The sequence below is a fragment of the Mesoplodon densirostris genome, chromosome X, assembly GCF_025265405.1.
Source record: "Mesoplodon densirostris isolate mMesDen1 chromosome X, mMesDen1 primary haplotype, whole genome shotgun sequence".
NCBI classification, from domain to species: Eukaryota; Metazoa; Chordata; class Mammalia; order Artiodactyla; family Ziphiidae; genus Mesoplodon; species Mesoplodon densirostris.
In genome coordinates, this window is record NC_082681.1 from 93,884,170 (window position 1) to 93,904,819 (window position 20,650).

The 20,650-nt window shown below is 42.2% G+C and overlaps 1 protein-coding gene across 3 annotated transcripts in view; it reads right to left on the reverse strand.

Moving 5' to 3' along the window:
- Positions 1-4,857: 4,857 nt before the first annotated feature.
- CCNB3 (cyclin B3) overlaps positions 4,858-20,650 on the reverse strand; it is a 68,844-nt gene continuing 53,051 nt past the window's right edge. For all 3 annotated transcript variants that reach the window (XM_060087787.1, XM_060087785.1, XM_060087786.1), the window contains exons 8-12: positions 13,288-13,425; positions 9,836-9,991; positions 8,878-9,027; positions 5,330-5,460; positions 4,858-5,108 (exon numbers count right to left, since the gene is read on the reverse strand). In XM_060087787.1, the coding sequence (XP_059943770.1) occupies positions 5,036-5,108; positions 5,330-5,460; positions 8,878-9,027; positions 9,836-9,991; positions 13,288-13,425 (648 nt within the window). In that variant the 3' untranslated portion in view covers positions 4,858-5,035. The remainder of the gene's footprint in view (positions 5,109-5,329; positions 5,461-8,877; positions 9,028-9,835; positions 9,992-13,287; positions 13,426-20,650) is intronic.

Consider the following 20,650-nt stretch of genomic DNA (forward strand, 5'->3'; position numbering starts at 1 on the left):
TTATCTAAGTTTCAGGAGGAAGCTGCAAAGAGAAAAACAAGAACTTGTTAGAACCAGCTAGGCCCAATATGGTGGAATATTTGACTTCCAGTAGGCCTTGAGCCTCACGATATGCTCAGTAGGCTAAATGACACACCCACCAGTGCCTTGACAGTTGACAATTGCCATGACAACAACCAGAAAAGCCCATACAAGGACTAAAAAGGAGTGTTGCCTCAGTTCTGGTCCAAACCACACTTCTGTTCTCAGATAAATCATGAATATTCCTCCCTCTCTTTCCAATTCCCTCCATTTTACATCAACCCTCCTATATATATGGTGTCTCCACCCAAATTGGGTTGAGAAGCTGATTTGCAAATGAGGTTCCTACTTCCCCATTCTTTGGCTATTGAATAAAGCTTGTGCTGTTCCAGTCTCAGCATCAGTTTCATTACTGTCGAATCTGATCGGAAAAAGAACCTCCCTGGCCAAGACAACAGGACTTGGCCTGGGTTAGGACCCCGGCGTGGGTCCAGGCGACCAATTCAGTAACATGTCCACATTCAAGAAAATGAAGTTGGACCCCTATATCACACCGTATACAAAAATTAATTCAAAATAGATTTAAGACCTAAATGTAAGAGCTAAAGCTATAAAATTCCAAGAAGAAATATTGGCGATAAATCTTCATGACCTTAAACTAGGTAATGGTTTCTTAGATAAATTAAACTCATCAAAATTAAAAACTTTTATGACTCAAATAACACAATCAAGAATGTGAAAAGACAATCCACAAAATCAGAGAAAATGTTTGCAAATCATATAAATGATCCAGATTATATAAAGAATTCTTACCACTCAATAATAAAGAAATAAATAACCCAATTAAGAATGGGCAAATAATTTGAACAGACATCTCTCCAAAGAAGATACATATATGGTGAATAAGCACAAGAAAAAAAAAATGTTCAACATCATTAGCCATCAGGGAAATGTGAATCAAAACCACAGTAAGATACCACTTCATGCCCATTAGAATTGCCATAATAAAGACGGATAATAAAGAGTGTTGGAGAGGATGTGGAGAAATTGGAACCCTCATACACTGCTGGTGGTAATGTAAAGTGGTCCAGCAATTTCCCTCTTCAGTATATACCCAAGAGAAATGAAAACACATGTCTACCCAAAAACTTGTACATGAATGTTCAAAGCAGAATTATTCATAATAGCCAAAAAGTGGAAAAAAATCCACATTTCCATCAACTGGATAAACAAAAGTGGTATATCCATACAATGGAATGTTTTTCAGCAATGAAAGGAAATGAAATACTGACACATGCTACAACGTGGATGAACCCTGAAAACATTATGCTAAGTGAAAGAAGCTAAACACAAAAGGCTACACATTGTAAGATTTAATTTATATGCAATGTCCAGAACAGGTAAATCTATAGAGACAGAAAGTAAATCAGTAGCTGTCTAGGGTTGGGGGGTGGGGATGGGGACTGACTGCTACTGGGTATGGGGTTTCTTTTTGGGGTGATGAAAATGTTCCAAAATTAGACCATGGTGATAGATGTACAACTCTGTGAATATACGAAAAACTATAGAATTATACACTTTAAGTGGGTGAATTGTATGATATATGAATTATATCTCAATAAAACTGTTAAAAATCCGTAAGGTTACAAAGAAAACCAGTTATACTGAACTAGAAGAATCAAAATATAAACACAAATTCTTGATAAAAAATAGATGTGCTTCTTTAGAAAGGCATTAAACAACAAGATCCAGATCTAATAATTACCTTAGTTCTGAAGTAATGATGAGTGTAAAATAAATTTTGAGACGTGCAATGATTATAACAAAAATGATTGATGGTTCTACTAGCACCTCTAAAGAACAATGGAGTTGGAAAAAAGGAGAGGAAATAAACCAGTTGTTTCCCCGATGAAGCTCCAGGATTAAAAAGCAGGTACAAACAAGACACTTCCTTTTAGTGAGGCTGGAGATTTGCAAGACAGCTTCCATCCTAGTGCTTTTAGCATGTTTACACATAGTTGGCTGTACCAGCCAAATCACTGCCAAGCAGCTTGGACCTCTGTGGCTGTACTCTTTAGTCATCCTGAAAGGCAGTGGGATGGAGCAAGAGGGAACCTAATGATATCTGGTCATCAAGGCAAAGCAAGTTGGGAGGGAGAATGGAAAACTGACACAATGGGTAAGAAAGCACTAAGACTATTTGCAAACAAAGTGACCAACAAGGGTTTAATCTCCAAAACATACAAACAGCTCATGCAGCTCTGTGTCAAAAAAACAAACAACCTAATGAAAAAATGGACACAAGATCTAAATAGACATTTCTCTGAAGAAGATAAACAGATGGCTAACAAATACATGAAAAGGTGCTCAATATCACTAATTGTCAGAGAAATACAAATCAAAACTACGAGGTATCACCTCACACTGGTCAGAATGGCCATCATCAAAAAGTCTACAAATAATAAATGCCGGAGAGGGTGTGGAAAAAAGGGAACCCTGCTACACTGTTGGTAGGAATGTAAACTGGTACAGCCACTATGGAGAACAGTATGGAGGTTCCTTAAAAAACTAATAATGGAACTACCATATGATCTAGCAATCCCACTCCTGGGCATATATCCAGAGAAAACCATACTTCGAAAAGATACATGCACCCCAATGTTCACTGCAGCACTATTTACAATAGCCAAGACATGGAATCAACCTAAATGTCCATCGACAGATGAATGTATAAAGAAGATGTGGTACATATATAATGAGCCATAAAAATGAATGAAATAATGCCATTTGTAGCAACATGGATGGACCTAGAGATTCTCATACTAAGTGAAGTACTGAGCCCACATGCTACAACTACTGAAGCCCGTGGGCCTAGAGCCCATGCTCCGCAGCAAGAGAAGCCACCACGATGAGAAGCCCATGCACTGCAACAAAGAGTAGCCCCCACTCACTGTAACTAGAGGAAGCCCGTGTGCAGCAACAAAGACCCAACGCAGCCAAATAAATAAATAAATAAATAAGAAGAATGAAATAATGCCATTTGCAGCAATATGGATGGGCCTAGAGATTATCATACTAAGAAAGTCATACAGAGAAAGACAGATACCATATGATATTGTTTATATGTGGAATCAAAAAAATAATACAAATGAACTTACTTACAAAACAGAAATAGAGGCATAGATGTAGAAAACAAACTTACGGTTACCAGGGGGGAAAGGGAGGGAAGGATAAAATTGGGAGATCAGGATTGACATATACACACTACTGTATATAAAATAGATAACTAATAAGAACCTGCTGTATAGCACAGGGAACTCTAGTCAATACTCTTTAATGACCTATATGGGAAAAGAATCTAAAAAAGAGTGGGTATATGTACATGTATAACTGATTCACTTTGCTGTACACCTGAAACTAACACAACATTGTAAATCAACTATACTCCAACTAAAAACAAAAACAGACTCACAGATTTCGAAAACAAACTTATGGTTACCAAAGGGGAAACATGGAGGGGGTAGGGATAAATTAGGAGCTTTGGATTAACATACACACACTACTATATACAAAATAACCAATGAGGATCTACTGTATAGCACAGGGAACCCTACTCAATATTCTGTAATAACCTATATGGGTAAAGAATCTGAAAAAGAACATATACATATATGTATATGTATAACTGAATCATTTTGCTGAAACTAACACAACATTGTAAATCAACTATACTCCAATAAAAGTTTTTAAAAAATAAAATTTGAGGAAACAAAAAAATAAAAAGTTTTTTTAAAAAAAGAAAGCACTAAGACGTCTAAGGGCATGGCATGCTCTCCCTCCTGTGTCCAAACCTTCAGAAAAGGAGATATGACCAGACTAGCATGGGGATTCTTGGGTCAGAATTGGGGAGTCTTCAATGACTGCCCCCCCTACCAGATATCCACCTCCAGGACTAATTTTCAAAATATTTGACAAGTGATAACAATCGGCCACAGAGCAATCACAACAGTTGCCAGCCACAGTACTAGAACAGAGTCTTGGAGGTCTCCTGCTATGACAGACATTACTTGATTCAGTTGCTAGATTGTGGGGAGGTCCCAGAGGTCCTAGAGGCAAGATTGAGGCAGTGGCTCTTCATCAACCGGCACAGAAGATGTTCAAGTCCTCTGTTAACAACTGAAGTACCTGTACCAGTACACATTACCCCAAAGATAGGGGAGAGAGAGAGAGTAGAACCTCCTTAAAGCTTTATGAATGAAGGATTGAGCAACTGGTTGATGCTTACATTCATGGGACATCTTGCTGATTTCACAGGTGGAAATTTCTTCTCTTGACTGAAGGACCAAAAGAGACTTCAGTGCACCAAAGTTTTTTTTCAAATTTAGATTCTAGAAAGCCACCTTACTACAAAAGTAGGGGTACATTTCAGTGACAATCCTTATCCCTACCTTTTCATCATCTAGGAAGAAGCAAGGAAAGCTGGCAACCTGAAATGGGGACCAAAGGGTATTGGCCCATGCTTCCAGCTGCCCCAGATCTGAACACTGAGGCCTGTCGGGTAGTGGGGTCTCTTTGGACTACCCCTCCCACCACCAGGATCCTCCTTCTACAGACTCATTCATCAGTTCACACCTAGCTCAATTCCTCTTCCTGTGAAGAGAAAGTCTCCAAACAGCGAGGGAAATTGGATAAGCTAGACCCTGAGGCACAGCCTTTACTAGGCAGGAAAGAAACAGGGCTACGTGTGGGGCTCCGGAGCAATAAGAAGGGAAGTGAGCCATTTTAACAACAACCATTAATTTTTATTAAATTTCTAATCAAATACAACAATAATTTCTTCTCTTTCATAAAAAACACAAATATTTACAACATTATCAGTTTGGGAAAAGATAAACAGTAAAAATGAAGAAAAGTGATGAAAAGACAAATTCAAGGACAGAATAAATACAGCTTATTTACACGCCTGCCTGGCCCCGGTGGCTGCTGCCAGAGTACCAGACCCTCAGCCTCAGAATTAGCAGCAGTTCAAAATCTCCTCCAGTTTCAACATGTCCAAGGGTGGGATTTGGGTGACTTCAAAGAAGACCCTGCAAAAGGAAGAGGGGTCTGCTCAGTGTAAAATAGCCCAAAGCAAGCAGGCTCCATGGAATAACTGGGACATAGGCCCTTGGTTTCCTATCTTGCTTTAACTCTGGAGCATAAATTAAGGTAAAAAGTACCTGAATCTTTCTTTTCCCTTAAATGAGGTTAGTCTGGGCCTCCCCATGACTGAGTGCAAACCCAACCTCAACTGGAGCTTGGTACTTACCGGTGGGAATACTTGGATTGCACAGTCTTGAGCCTATTGCCCAAACACAAAGTCAGCAGGACGTTCAGCTGCCTGACCAAGGGGTGAAGATCAGAGGTCTTGTAGCCACTGTAATACTCCAGGGTAGGAGCCTGGAAGAAGCAACATGGACAGTGACTTTTACAACAGGAAGCAGACACTTCGTGTCTCCAATACCCAAATCCAAACTTCCTATCCATAGTACAGGCAGGGAAGAAAGTCAAACAATTCAAAGACTCATAGAGCACAGACACCAACCAATAATCATAGGGTACTGCCTAGAAGACTATGTTCCAGCTGCAGGCTAGTGGTATGGCTATATCCATATGCACCAGCTGGATATTAGCCCTAGCCATAGGTATTTAAACTGAAATCCACCAAAGAATTTAAGGAACAGGACTGACTTTATTACTTACTCTCAGGTTAAGAGCCAATGGCCAGGCAAACCTCAGAACAAACTTGAGGTCCCAACTAAACAGCCAACAGGAACTTAAGGCTGTTCCTCCTCTCTGGCTCAAACAGCTATCATTTCATGCATTCATTTTCTCAGTCAACTTTAAGGATGCCTATCATGTGGCAAAAGGAATATAGCAGAGTGTTTAAGAGCAAAGGTTCTGGAGGCAAACTGCCTGGGTTCAAATTCCAGCTCCATTAACAGCATGGCCTTGAGCCAGTTACTTAACCTCTAGGTGCCTCAGTTTCCAAATCTGCCAAATAGGGATGATTACAGTAATTACATAATAGGCTTAAATGAGTTAACAGACATAAAGCACACGGAACAGAGTCTAGCACATACCCAAACAATGCTAGCTAGGATATTACCAAGCCCCATACAGGATGCTGGGAATACAAAGATGACTAAGAGATGACTAAGGCTCCTGCCCTTGAGGAGTCTGTAGTCTAGTGAGGGAGACAGACATGCACACAGAGAATTACAAAATGTGTGGGAAGTGCTACAATGGAAGGGAGCATGGACAGTGGAGCAACAGAGCTGCAGGACCCATGAATTTTGGCTGGGAAAGTCACAAAAAGCTTTGCAGAGGAGGGCACATCTTCAATAGGTACTGAAAGTCTAGTGGGAGTTCCACAAGTAGAGAAAAGAAAATTCATTATTCTGTGAAGCAGTGGTTTTCTTAAAATGTCTTAAATTATTTTCCCTGAAATCATGTTTTCCCAAATATCTTACCTGGAAGCCCAAATATCTTACCTGGAATTGGGGGCGGGAACTAAGAAGCCCACCAATTTGGATCCCTTTACCTTTTACATGGCCCCTGAGATACTTCTGCAGGAATCCCAGGGCTCTACTGAATACTCTTTGGAAACCACTGCCACAGGCAAAGGGCAGTCATTGGCATGCTGAGCAAGGGAGTAACACATGGGATAACACATCATATTGGGTGTGTTAATTAAGATTAACAGCCCTACTGTCACTGCCCCAATTGTTCACATTGTTCACATTGTTCAATTGTTCAACTGTTCACTGCCCCAACGCTTCACATTGATTATTATAAAAGCCCACTCACTGGTGTTGATACGTTCACATACGCTCTCTCATCTAACATACCTTCTGTACTGCTATATACTAGTACTGTTTCCAAAACATACAAACAGGAAGATGTCACTCCCCTGCCTTAAAAACTTGCAGTGCCATAGTGTAAAATGGATCTTTCAGCATGGCATCAAAGGCCTCTCACAATCTGACCACACTCTACCATTCTGGTCTCACCTCTCACCATTCCCTACTCATACGTCCTCTTCTCTATCCATAGGAAATGTCTTATTCTGCCCTGAATACATCACACTGTTTTCTTATTGCCTTCACATCTTTTCAATTATTGTTCCCTCTGCCTAGAATGTCTCTTCTCAAGGTTCCTACTCATCTCTCAAGACCCAACTCAAAAGTCACCTCCTCTGTGAAGCCTTTCTCATCTATAGCAGTATATATAGTGTAGAGGACTGTGGAGCCAGACTACCTGGGTTCAGATCAGGGCTGACACTTAGCTGATACTCACTGGTACAGCCATGCCAAGTGTTAAAATACTGAAATATTTTTATACTGGTTGGCAAGCAGTTTGCTGCCCTGAGCCTCTCAACTGTCCTCCCTCAGGACCTACCAGCCTTCCCCAGGATCCAAGGGTAAAAGCCTGGGTCAGCATGGGGCCTCCAAGATCCTGGCTCCGGGGCTACCGCCACATCCATTCTGATTATAGAGTAGGTATATTCTTTGAACAGACTCCTAGTTCCCAAAGCCTAGCTCTGCCTCTCATTAACCAAACACGGGAAGTTATTTCTTATCTGTACAATAGGGATAATAGTGCTGATCTCATAGGGTTGTTGTGAAGATTGAGTTAATAGACAAAGTGTTTAGTTCACTGTCTAAGCACTCAATAAATGCTAGCCATTATTATTACGTATTCTCATCGTCATCCCTGCCATTTACTTAATGCTTTCTCTGTCCCAAGAAATTTCAGTGCCTTGTCCAAGTTCACACAACTGTTTATAGGGTTCTTCCTCATCACACAGAGGTTTCTCCATCAGTAGTGGTGCTAGAACTTCTAGGCCGCAGGGGCTTAGGAGTGGTTGGGAAGAGTATGCTCATTTGCAAGCATACTCTTTCTATTGGATTGCATGTTACATGTCAATAAAAATTCATAGTTTTCTAAAGTTGCTTTTATTCACAATTTTTTATAAAATTGAGAAAGCATCAAATATGCATTTTATTTGTATTGGGTAAGGAGGCTGTGGGGGCCTTCCTCCTCAGAGAAGAGCACAATAGTATATCTCTGAGTCCCCTGTTATACACATGGACAGTTGCTTTCACTACTCTGTTCTCTGGGTCAGTGCTTTCCAAATCCTGTTCCAATGAGCTCCCTTGGGGGGCCAACCTTGCTGAGGGGACTGCAAGGAGCAGGGGTGGAATGGGGTCAGGCAAGAAGTGGGTCCACCCCACCCCCTGCTGCAATCAGAATAATTTCACATTAGTCTGTTTTGTGATACTGGGTTTTCAGGTAAGCTGTCTTTGGAAGAAAGGGTACTGTGATGAAGAAAAGTGAAATAAAATACTTTAAAACCATGGCTCTAGAAACCCTTTAGGCAGCCAGGCCCTTAAGATGTCAAGATGTTAAAGGATTCATAACGGCAGGTATGTAGTAGTTTTGTCACAGAGTTTCCCACAGCCGTAGTTTACACCTTCCTCCTGAGCTGACCCTGTGCTTTTAAATCCCTATCCCTGGGACTTTCCTGGTGGTCCACTGGTTAAGAATCTGCCTTCCAATGCAGGGGACGGGGGTTCGATCCCTGGGCAGGGAACTAAGATCCCACATGCTGCAGGGCAACTAAGCCCATGCACCGCAACTACTGAGCCCACACACTCTGGAGCCCATGTGCCACAACTAAAGAGAAGCCCGCGTGCTGCAATGAAGAGCCCACATGCTGCAACTGAGACCCGATGCGGCCAAGAATAAAATAAATAAATAAATATGTTTTTAAAAATCCCTACTCCTTCTTCCCCACCTCCCACAAGTGTTTACCAAGTGTCCGAGCTTCTTCATGTAGAGGGCCAGGAGGAAGGAGCCAGCAGCTAGCTTGGAAGCCCTCTCCTGGACATAGTCGTATTCCTGCAGGGTCATTTCACAGATGAAGCGGGACAAGGTCAGTGTCTTCATGTTGGCATGGACACACTAAAGGCAGGAAGAAGACTGGCTCAGCAATCAATTCAGAACACTGGCACCAAGCAGAAAACCCCCTGCACTCACTCACTCCAGTTATCCCACCTTGGGCCTAAATGGCTCTCTGCCTGAACAATGTACCTCTTTTGCCACCATGACTCACACTAAGGACCCTGCCCCCAAAGCACAGAATCTTTAGGAGGGGGGATTATGAAATTGGCAATGGTATTTGCCATTTTCAGGGTTTTAAACCAAATTATCAAGTGTGATTGTGGTACCCTCCACCTCCCCTTTCTGTACATGTCATCCTTTGAAGAGCCGAAGGCCTCCAACTGTTGACTTTTCACTGGGCTCCAGACTAGGAGGTATTCCATGCTCCCAAAGAACTCCTTCCCTTTTCTTGTTTGAATATATGTGTGTGTGTGTGTGTATACACACACACACACACACACAGATCCTACAACAAGACACACTTGTATAATACAAAGTGACTTCCCCTATAACCAATATTCAGGTGAAGGAAGAGAACTTTGACAGCATCTCCCCTAAACTTCCCAAGTGTCCCTTCCTGATCAAAGAATCTTCTTCCCCTCCCCTACTCGGCCCTCACCTCACAACTTTATAGGCATACCATGGAAATCTGCAATTTTCTTCCCCCCACACTCCATAAAGATTGCCAATCTAGGAGGGTGGACTGAAGAAGAAATTCCCCTGTCCCCAGTTGTCCCTTTCCCTTTTCCTACGACTCAAGCAGCCACTCTGGGAATGGAGGGGACAAACCCAGCAGTGGGAAAATGAAGATGTACCTCCCCTGTCTTACCTTAGCATATCTGCGCAGAAAATGATAGGCAATGGGAATGTTGATATCATATCTGAGGGTTTTTAGGATGCTGATTTCCATGGCGAGCATCTCATCTCGCTTATAAATATCATCACAGATGTACAGGAAGTCATCCACACAAGGTGGGCAGGTCTCCTATGGGTGGAGAGGAGAGGCAGTCACAACCAGGCAAAGACAGCCCACTCCTCTCTGCTTGGAGATGAAAGGCAGGGGAGGAGAGGGGTGAAGGATAGGAGGTAATAACATTCCCTGGCATGAACCTTCAGGGTAGCTCTGAGAGCCAGCTTCTGGTTTTTGAGTAGTACATCTGAAAAACAAAATCAGAGAGATAGGAGGAGAGAGGATAGGGCCTCTTGGGGTAGATTCTTATAGCACTGGAAGCGGCATAATATGGCACAGGGACTGGAAGCACTGATCTCTCTTCTAATGAGTGAGAGCCAGAAATAGGAAATCTAAGGCCTACTATGGGGGGAAAAGAGGGAAGGAGACCACAGGAAGGGAGCTAGAGATGGAAAATAAGCCCTCACTTTGTTTTCTTGTCTAAGGAATGAATAAGGATGTTTGGGAGGGGGCACTGCTGGGGTAATAGGCAGTGAGAGACAGAGAGAGATAGGCACAGAGGAAACCTAAGCAGAGACTGAAGACCAAGGGATGGGAGATGTGCAAGAGGGCTAGACTGGGAAGGTCCAAGCCAAGCCAAGGGTGAGAAGAACGTCCCCCCCTCCACAATCTGGGGTACCTTTCCATGTCCTGTCCTCTGCAGGTTGAACCTTAGTTTTGGGGAAAGAACTAGGAGGCAGGAAGACCCCTGAATCTTTTCTCTAGCTGCACCTCACTGCCCACTCCAGCCTTCTTCTCACACCTTTATTTTCAGATCACAAACTGGACCAACATTCTGGGTTTGCAGACAGGGAAATTGAGGCCCAGAGAGAGGAAATGACTTGCTCAAGGTCACATAGCAACCTAGTGACAAGACCAGGAAAAGAAACTCTCCCTTCCACTGCTCTACTCACCAGTGGCTCCTTCCTTTCTTCTCTTCTCATATCATCTCCATACCTCCCCTTGAAAAAGTCTTTCTGTACTTCTCAATCCTGTGAGGGGAAGACACCCCTGCTCCAAAAAACTTAGTGGAGGTCCTTTGTCCTGATAACCAGAAGAGGGGTGCTCCTGGTTCCAAAATTTGCTAACGAGAGCACCTTGCACACTCCTTCTCCCTCCTGCTCTTCATTGTCCAGGAACCCCCAGCTGCTTTTTTAACCCCCTTGAGGCTGAGACAGGGAGCACTTAATTAAGCCACAAGGACATCCCTAGGTAGGTGGAGGGAGGAGGAGAGAGGGAGAGACATAAAAAGAGAAAGGAAGGGGAGCAAGGGAATGAACCAGGAAGCCAGTGAGCAGGGAAGGAAATGAGCTAGAGAGCGAAGCAGGGAACAAGGGAGAGAGTGAGGGAGGAGGAAGGGAAAGAGGAAGAAAGGGAAGGAGGAGGCTAGGGAGCAAGGGCAGGAAGGAGGGAGGGAGGATGGGAAGGAGGGAGAGGACCAAGGAGAAAAGGAGCCAGGGAGGGAAAGAGGGTGGAAGGGAACAAGCATGATTGGATGGGAGGGAGTGACCAGGGAAGTGAATGAGAGGGAGCTGAGCAGAGAGGGAGCAGGGAGTGAGGGGGAGCAAGGGAACCAGGGAGCAAGAGAGTAGGGAAGGAAGTGAGCCAGAGAGGGAAATGGGGAAAACGAGGGAGGGAGGGAGGGAGGGAGGGAGGAAGAAGAGAGAGAAGGAGGAAAAAGGAAGGAGACAGGGAGGGAGGGTGGGAGGAAGTTAAGGTGGGGGGAGTCACGGTGCCAGAGTACCATGGAGCAAGGATGGGAGATATGGAGGGAAGGAGCAAACAGGGAGGGAAGAGAAGGAACCAGCAGAAAAGGAAGGGTGAGGGAGGAGGGGAAGAGGAAGCAAAGGAGGAGCGAGGGGAGCACACACTAGAGAAGCAACAGGGAGGAGAGGGAAGGAGGAGGAAGGGAGAGAGGGAGTGACAGAGGGAAGAGCATTAGCTAGGGAAGGAGAGAAGAGAGTGAACAAAGGAAAGGGACAGGAAGGGAGGAAGGGAGGGAGGGTGGAGTAGGAGGGAAGGCGAGATGGGGTGGGTAGGTGGGTGGGAAGGCATGGAGGAGTGAGGGATAGAACCTGGGTGGAAGGGAGAGGGTCACGGAAGGAGGGATCAAGTGAGGAGGGGAAGGAGTGAGCGAGAGGATAGAGAAAAGGAGGGTTAGAAAGAGCAACAAGAGAGTGGGTGGGTGGGATGGAGGGAGGGGCCCAGCATGGAGTGAGCGAGTGTACAAAACAGGGATTGAGGGATCAAGGAAGGGATTGAAAGAAGGCTAGAGGGAGGAAGGGAGCTACCGAGTAAGGGCAGAAGTGGAGCAAGGGTAGAAGTGGAGAGAGGGCAGGAGTGAAGAGAGGGTGGAAGTGCAGTGAGGGCCGGAAGTGGAGTGAGGGCTGGAAGTGGTGAGAGAGGGAGGCAACTAAGGAGCAAAGGAGGGGTGGAGTTAAAGAGGGAGGTACTGATCGAGGTAGGAGCTAGTGAGTAAAGGAGAAAGTGAAGAAGGGAAGCAGAAAGCTAGTTAGGGATAGAGCTGAGTAGGAAACACAAAGACGAATCCACAGTTCTAAAGGTTTTTGTACTCATAAAAGTTGCTACTTCTCTGTTTCTAAACCCTAAGGTTTTATACTATTAGCCTATCTGAAGGAAAAATGAGAGTAGAACAAGATCATTTAGCATCTAAGGAAGAAGAAAGACTCAGATAAAGTAGTTAGATGGATACGGTTATGAAGGAAAGGCCAGCTACATGCTTTTATACTGCTACTTCAAAAATAACTAATTTACTTGGACTCACTACCATCTACACCAGGCCATTTTCTCTTAAATGTCTCCAGCACCTAGATTTGGAAATGCTTCCTTATATGTGCAATTCAAGACTCCACTAGACGGAGGTGGAGTTGCTGGAAGAAGAAAATGGGGTGGGGACAGAGAATTATGGTCCAGAAAGAAGCTTTAAAAAGAACAATCCATTTAACAAGGAATATGCCCACCTACACACATCTTCAAAGAGGAAAAGGGAGAATTTTGTTGATGCCAGGAAACAAATACACCACCATTTGAACCCAACACCAGTTTCCCTGCTTAGGAAGACAAAAAATCAGTAGGAAAACTTATTTGTGTGCATGTATATAATTGTATACCCACACAAATACACATATGTGAATGTATACACATGTGTATATATATGTATATAATACATACATATACACACATTATACATATGCATGCATATACATATACATACATATGTAAATGCACATACATACATACATACATATATATCTGGCTTGGATAGAAACCGATTGTTTAGTTTCCTCCAGGTCCTATGGACTCAGGCTCACCTCAAATTTTGCTGCAATCAGAAAAGCAGTGGAACCAAGGAGTTGTAGCTTGTCCCTCTTGCATATTACCTCCATAAGGTAGTGATCTACCAGCTTCACTGCCAAGTACAGGGTCTCATGACTCATCTCAAAGGTCATCTGGAGGAACACACAAACAGGGCAGGAATCCACATATTGTCCAACTCCCAAGGCACATCCAGATAGGTGTAACTACCTGGTCTGTGGTATTGAGGACAGTGGTGCTACCAGGCCTGGCCAGCTGAAACTCTGCTATGAATGCAAGAACTCATTCAGTTAGGGGCCTATATCTCTAGTGCCTTTGAGGACCCTGGCATTATCTATCCCTACACATTTGGGTAAATGACCAATCTTACATCAGAGGGAGATGCTCTGCCTTCTCTATGAGCACCTTGAGTGAACACACCCTCTCTCTTTCATCTCCAAAACTTAGATTCTTGCTTTCCCCATTTGCTACTTTGTAGTGTAAACTCTGAAGGTTGACGTTTTGTAATGCAAGTGGCTGACTTAAGCTTTGATTGCCAAAGCATCCACTTCAAAGAGGCATCCAGATATTAGGGAGACATCTTCAAGATGGCAGAGGAGTAAGACGTGGAGATAACCTTCCTCCCCACAAATATATCAAAAATACATCTACATGTGGAACAACTCCTACAGAACAGCTACTGAATGCTGGCAGAAGACCTCAGACTTCCGAAAAGGCAAGAAACTCCCCCATGTACCTGGGTAGGGCAACAGAAAAAAGAAAGAACAAAGACAGTAGAATAGGGACGGGACCTGCATCTCTGGGAGGGAGCTGTGAAGGAAGAAAAGTCTGCACACACTAGGAAGCCCCTTCACTGGCAGAGACGGGGTGTGGGTGGGTGGGGGGGGATGCTTCGGAGCCACAGAGGAGAGTGCAGCAACAGGGGTGCAGAGGACAAACCAGAGAGATCCCCGCACAGAGGATCGGTGCCATCCAGCACTCACCAGCCTGACATGCTTCTCTACTCACCCGCCGGGGTGGGTGGGGGCTAGGAGCTGAGGCTCCGGTGTTGGAGGTCAGATCCCAAGGGAGAGGACTGGGCTTGGCTGAGAGAACACAGCCTGAATAGGGCTAGTGCGCCACAGCTAACAGGGAGGGATTCTGGGAAAAAGTCTGGAACTGCCTAAGAGGCAAGAGACCATGGTTTCAGGGTGCAAGAGGAGAGGAGATTCAGAACACCGCTTAAAAGAGCTTCAGAGATGGGCACAAACCGCCGGCTACCACTGCAGACAACAGAGATGGGCATGAAATGCTAATGATGCTGCTGCAGCCACCAAAACTCCTGTGTGCAAGCACAGGTCACTATCCACAGCTCCACTCCAAGGAGCCTGTGCAGCCCACCACTGCCAGGGTCCTGTGATCCAGGGACAACTTCCCCAGGAGAACAAAAAGCACGCCTCAGGCTGTTGCAACATCACTCGGGCCTCTGCCTCCACAGGCTCACCCCGCCTTCTATACACCTTCCTCCCCCGGCCTGAGTGAGGCAGAGCCTGCTAATCAGCCACTCCTTTTTTTTTAACATCTTTATTGGAGTATAATTGCTTTACAATGGTGTGTTAGTTTCTGCTTGATAACAAAGTGAATCAGTTATACATATACATATGTTCCCATATCTCTTCCCTCTTGTGTCTCCCTCCTTCCCACCCTCCCTATCCCACCCCGCTAGGTGGTCACAAAGAACTGAGCTGATCTCCCTGTGCCACATGGCTGCTTCCCACTAGCTATCTATTTTACGTTTGGTAGTGTATATATGTCCATGCCACTCTCTCACTTTGTCACAGCTTACCCTTCCCCCTCCCCATATCCTGAAGTCCATTCTCTAGTAGGTCTGTGTCTTTATTCCCGTCTTACCCATAGGTTCTTCATGACCTTTTTTTCCTTAAATTTCATATATATGTGTTAGCATATGGTATTTGTTTTTCTCTTTCTGACTTACTTCACTCTGTATGACAGACTCTAGGTCTATCCACCTCACTACAAATAACTCGATTTTGCTTCTTTTTATGGCTGAGTAATATTCCATTGTATATATGTGCCACATCTTCTTTATCCATTAATCAGATGATGGACTTAGGTTGCTTCCATGTCCTGGATATTGTAAACAGAGCTGCAATGAACATTTTGGTACATGACTCTTTTTGAATTATGGTTTTCTCAGGGTATATGCCCAGTAGTGGGATTGCTGGGTCGTATGGTAGTTCTCCTTTAACCACCCCCTGTCGACACCAGAGGGCAACCTACATTCAGAGGAAGGGCCAAATCCAAAGCTGAGCGCGAGGAGCTGTGCAAACAAAGAAGAGAAAAGGAACTTTCTCCTTGCAGCCACAGAAGCAGCAGATTAAACCTCCACAATCAACTTGATGTACCCTGCATTTCTGGAACACCTGAATAGACAACAAATCACCCAAAATTGAGGTGGTGGACTTTGGGAATGAAGAGGAAATAGGCAGTCTACCTGAAAAAGAATTCAGGATAATGATAGCAAAGATGAACAATCTTGGAAATAGAATGGAGAAAATACAAGAAACGTTTAACAAGGACCTAGAAGAACTAAAGAGCAAACAAAAAATGATGAACAACACAATAAAAGAAATTAAAAATTCTCTAGAAGGAATCAATAGCAGAATTGATTGAGACAGAAGAATGGATAAGTGACCTGGAAGATAAAATAGTGGAAATAACTACAGCAGAGCAGAATAAAGAAAAAAGAATGAGAAGAACTGAGGACAGTCTCAGAGACCTCTGGGACAACATTAAACACACCAACATTTGAATTATAGGGGTCCCAGAAGAAGAAGAGAAAAAGAAAGGGACAGAGAAAATACTTAAAGAGATTACAGTTGAAAACTTCCCTAATATGGGAAAGGAAATAGTCAATCACATCCAGGAAGCAAACAGAGTCCCATCCAGGATAAATCCAAGGAGAAACACACCAAGACACATATTAAACAAAGTATAAAAAATTAAATACAAAGAAAAAAATATTAAAAGAAGCAGGGAAAGCAACAAACAACATACAAGGGAATCCCGATAAGGTTAACAGCTGATTTTTCAGCAGAAACACTGCAAGACAGAAGGGAGTGGCAGGACATATTTAAAGTGATGAAAGGGGAAAGCCTACAAGGAAGATTATTCTACCCAGCAAGGATCTCATTCAGGTTCAACAGAGAAAATAAAACCTTTAGAGACAAGCAAAAGTTAAGAGAATTCAGCACCACCAAACCAGCTTTACAACAAATGCTAAAGGAACTTCTCTAGGCAGGACACAGAACAGAAGGAGAAGACCTACAATAACAAACCAAAAACAATTAAGAAAATGGTAATAGGAATATACATATCGATAATTACCTTAAAGGTAAATGGATTAAATGCTCCCAACGAAAGACACAGACTGGCGGAATGGATACAAAAACAAGATCTGTATATAGGCTGTCTACAAGAGACCCATTTCAGACCTAGGGACACATACAGACTGAAAGTGAGGGGATGGAAAAAGATATTCCATGTAAATGGAAATCAAAAGAAAGCTGGAGTAGCAATTCTCATATCAGACAAAATAGACTTTAAAATAAAGACTATTACAAGAGACAAAAAAGGACACTACATAATGATCAAGGGATCAATCCAAGAAGAAGATATAAAATTGTAAATATTTATGAACCCAACATAGGAGCACCTGAAAACATAAGCCAACTGCTAACAGCCATAAAAGGGGAAATCTACAGTAACATAATCATAGTAGGGGACTTTAACAGCCCACTTTCACCAATGGACAGATGATGCAAAATGAATATAAATAAGGAAACACAAGCTTTAAATGATACATTAAACAAGATGGACTTAATTGATATTTATAGGACATTCCATCCAAAAACAAGAGAATACACTTTTTCCTCAAGTGCTCATGGAACATTCTCCAGGATAGCTCATATCTTGGGTCACAAATCAAGCCCTGGTAAATTTAAGAAAACTGAAATCATATCAAGTATCTTTTCCAACCACAACGCTATGAGACTAGATATCAATTACAGAAAAAAAAAACTGTAAAAAATACAAACACGTGGAGGCTAAACAATACACTACTAAATAACCAAGAGATAACTGAAGAAATCAAAGAGGAAATAAAAAAATACCTAGAAACAAATGCCAATGAGAACACGACAGCCCAAAACCTATGGGATGCAGCAAAAGCAGTTCTAAGAGGGAAGCTTACAGCAATACAGTCCTACCTCAAGAAACAAGAAACATCTCAAATAAACAACCTAATCTTACACCTAAAGCAATTAGAGAAAGAAGAACAAAAAAACTCCTAAAGTTAGCAGAAGGAAAGAAACCATAAAGATCAGGTCAGAAATAAATAAAAAGAAATGAAGGAAATGATAGCAAAGATCAATAAAACTAAAAGCTGGTTCTTTGAGAAGATAAACAAAATGGATAAACCATTAGCCAGACTCATCAAGGAAAAAAGGGAAGAGACTCAAATCAATAGAACTAGAAATGAAAAAGGGGAAGTAATAACTGACATTGCAGAAATACAAAGGATCATGAGAGATTACTACAAGCAACTCTATGCCAATAAAATGGACAACCTAGAAGAAATGGACAAATTCTTAGAAAAGCACAACCTAACAAGGCTGAACCAGGAAGAAATAGAAAATATAAACAGACCAATTACAAGCACTGAAATTGAGACTGTGATAAAAATCTTCCAACAAACAAAAGCCCAGGACCAGATGGCTTCACAGGCAAATTCTATCAAACATTTAGAGAATAGCTAACACCTAACCTTATCAAACTCTTCCAAAATATAGCAGAAGGAGGAACACTCCCAAACTCATTCTACAAGGCCACTATCACGTTGACACCAAAACCAGACAAAGATGTCAAAAAAAACAGAAAACTACAGGGCAATATCACTAATGAACATAGATGCAAAAATCCTCAACAAAATACTAGTAAACAGAATCCAGCTATCATACACCATGATTAAGTGGTGTTGTGTTTATGCCAGGGATGCAAGGATTCTTCAATATATGCAAATCAATCAATGTGATACACCATATTAACAAACTGAAGGATAGAAACCATACGACATTCTCAGTAGATGCAGAAAACCTTTTGACAAAATTCAACACCCATTTATGATAACAACTCTCCAGAAAGTAGGCATAAAGAGAACTTTCCTCAACAAAGGCCATATATGACAAACCCACAGCCCACATCATTCTCAATGGTGAAAAACTGAAACCATTTCCACTAAGATCAGCAACAAAACAAGGTTACCCACTCTCACCACTATTATTCAACACAGCTTTGGAAGTTTTAGCCACAGCAAACAGAGAAGAAAAAGGAATAAAAGGAATCCAAATTGGAAAAGAAGTAAAAATGTCATTGTTTGCAGATGACATGATACTATACTGAGAGAATCCTAAAGATGCTACCAGAAAATTACTAGGGCTAATCAATGAATTTGGTAAAGTAACAGGATAAAAAATTAATGCACAGAAATCTCTTGCATTCCTATACACTAACGATCAAAAATCTGAAACGAGAAATTAAGGAAACAGTGTCATTTACCACTGCAACAAAAAGAATAAAATACCTACGAATAAACGTACCTCAGGAGACAAAAGGCCTTTATGCAGAAAACTATAAGACACTGATGAAAGAAATTAAAGATGATACAGACAGATGGAGAGATATACCATATTCTTGGATGGGAAGAATCAATATTGTGAACATGAGTATACTACCCAAAGCAATCTACAGATTCAATGCAATCCCTGTCAAATTACCAATAGCGTTTTTCACAGAACTAGAACAAAAAAATTTGCAATTTGTATGGAAACACAAAAGACCCCGAATAGCCAAAGCAATCTTGAGAAAGAAAAATGGAGCTGGAGGAATCAGGCTCCCTGACTTCAGACTATACTACAAAGCTACAGTAATCAAGACAGTATGGTAGTGACACAAAAACAGAAATATAGATCAGTGGAACAGGACAGAAAGCCCAGAGATAAACCCATACACATATGGTCACCTTAACTTTGATAAAGGAGGCAAGAATATACAATGGAGAAAAGACAGCCTCTTCATAAGTGGTGCTGGGAAAACTGGACAACTGCATGTAAAAGACTGAAATCAGAACACTCCTTAACACCATACACAAAAATAAACTCAAAATGGATTAAGGACCTAAATGTGAGGCCAGACACTATAAAACTTTTAGAGGAAAACATAGGCAGAACACTCTATGACATAAATCACAGTGAGGTCCTTTTTGACCCACCCCCTAGAGAAATGGAAATAAAAACAAAAATAAACAAATGGGACCTAGTGAAACTTAAAGGCTTTTGCACAGCAAAGGAAACCATAAACAAGACAAAAAGACAACCCTCAGAATGAGAGAAAATATTTGCAAATGAAGCAACTGACAAATGATTAATCTCCAAAATATACAAGTAGCTCATGCAGATCAATATCAAAAAAACAAACAACCCAATCCAAAAATGGGCAGAAGACCTATATAGACATTTCTTCAAAGAAGATATACAGATTGCCAACAAACACATGAAAGGATGCTCAACATCACTAATCATTAGAGAAATGCAAATCAAAACCACAATGAGGTATCCCCTCACTCCTGTCAGGATGGCCATCATCAAAAAATCTACAAACAATAAATGCTGGGGAGGGTGTGGAGAAAAGTGTACCCTCTTGCACTGTTGGTGAGAATATATATATATATATTTTTTTTTTCTTTTTTTTTTTTTATTTTACAAATTTAATCAGTTATACATATACATATGTTCCCATATCCCCTCCCTTTTGCGTCTCCCTCCCACCCTCCCTATCCCACCCCTCCAGGCGGTCACAAAGAACCGAGCTGATCTCCCTGTGCTATGCGGCTGCTTCCCACTAGCTATCTACCTTACGTTTGGTAGTGTATATATGTCCATGCCGCTCTTTCACTTTGTCACAGCTTACCCTTCCCCCTCCCCATATCCTCAAGTCCATGCTCTAGTAGGTCTGTGTCTTTATTCCTGTCTTACCCCTATGTTCTTGATGACATTTTTTTCTTAAATTCCATATATATGTGTCAGCATACAGTATTTGTCTTTCTCTTTCTGACTTACTTCACTCTGTATGACAGACTCTAGGTCCATCCACCTCATTACAAATAGCTCAATTTCATTTCTTTTTATGGCTGAGTAATATTCCATTGTATATATGTGCCACATCTTCTTTATCCATTCATCCGATGATGGACACTTAGGTTGTTTCCATCTCCGGGCTATTGTAAATAGGGCTGCTATGAAC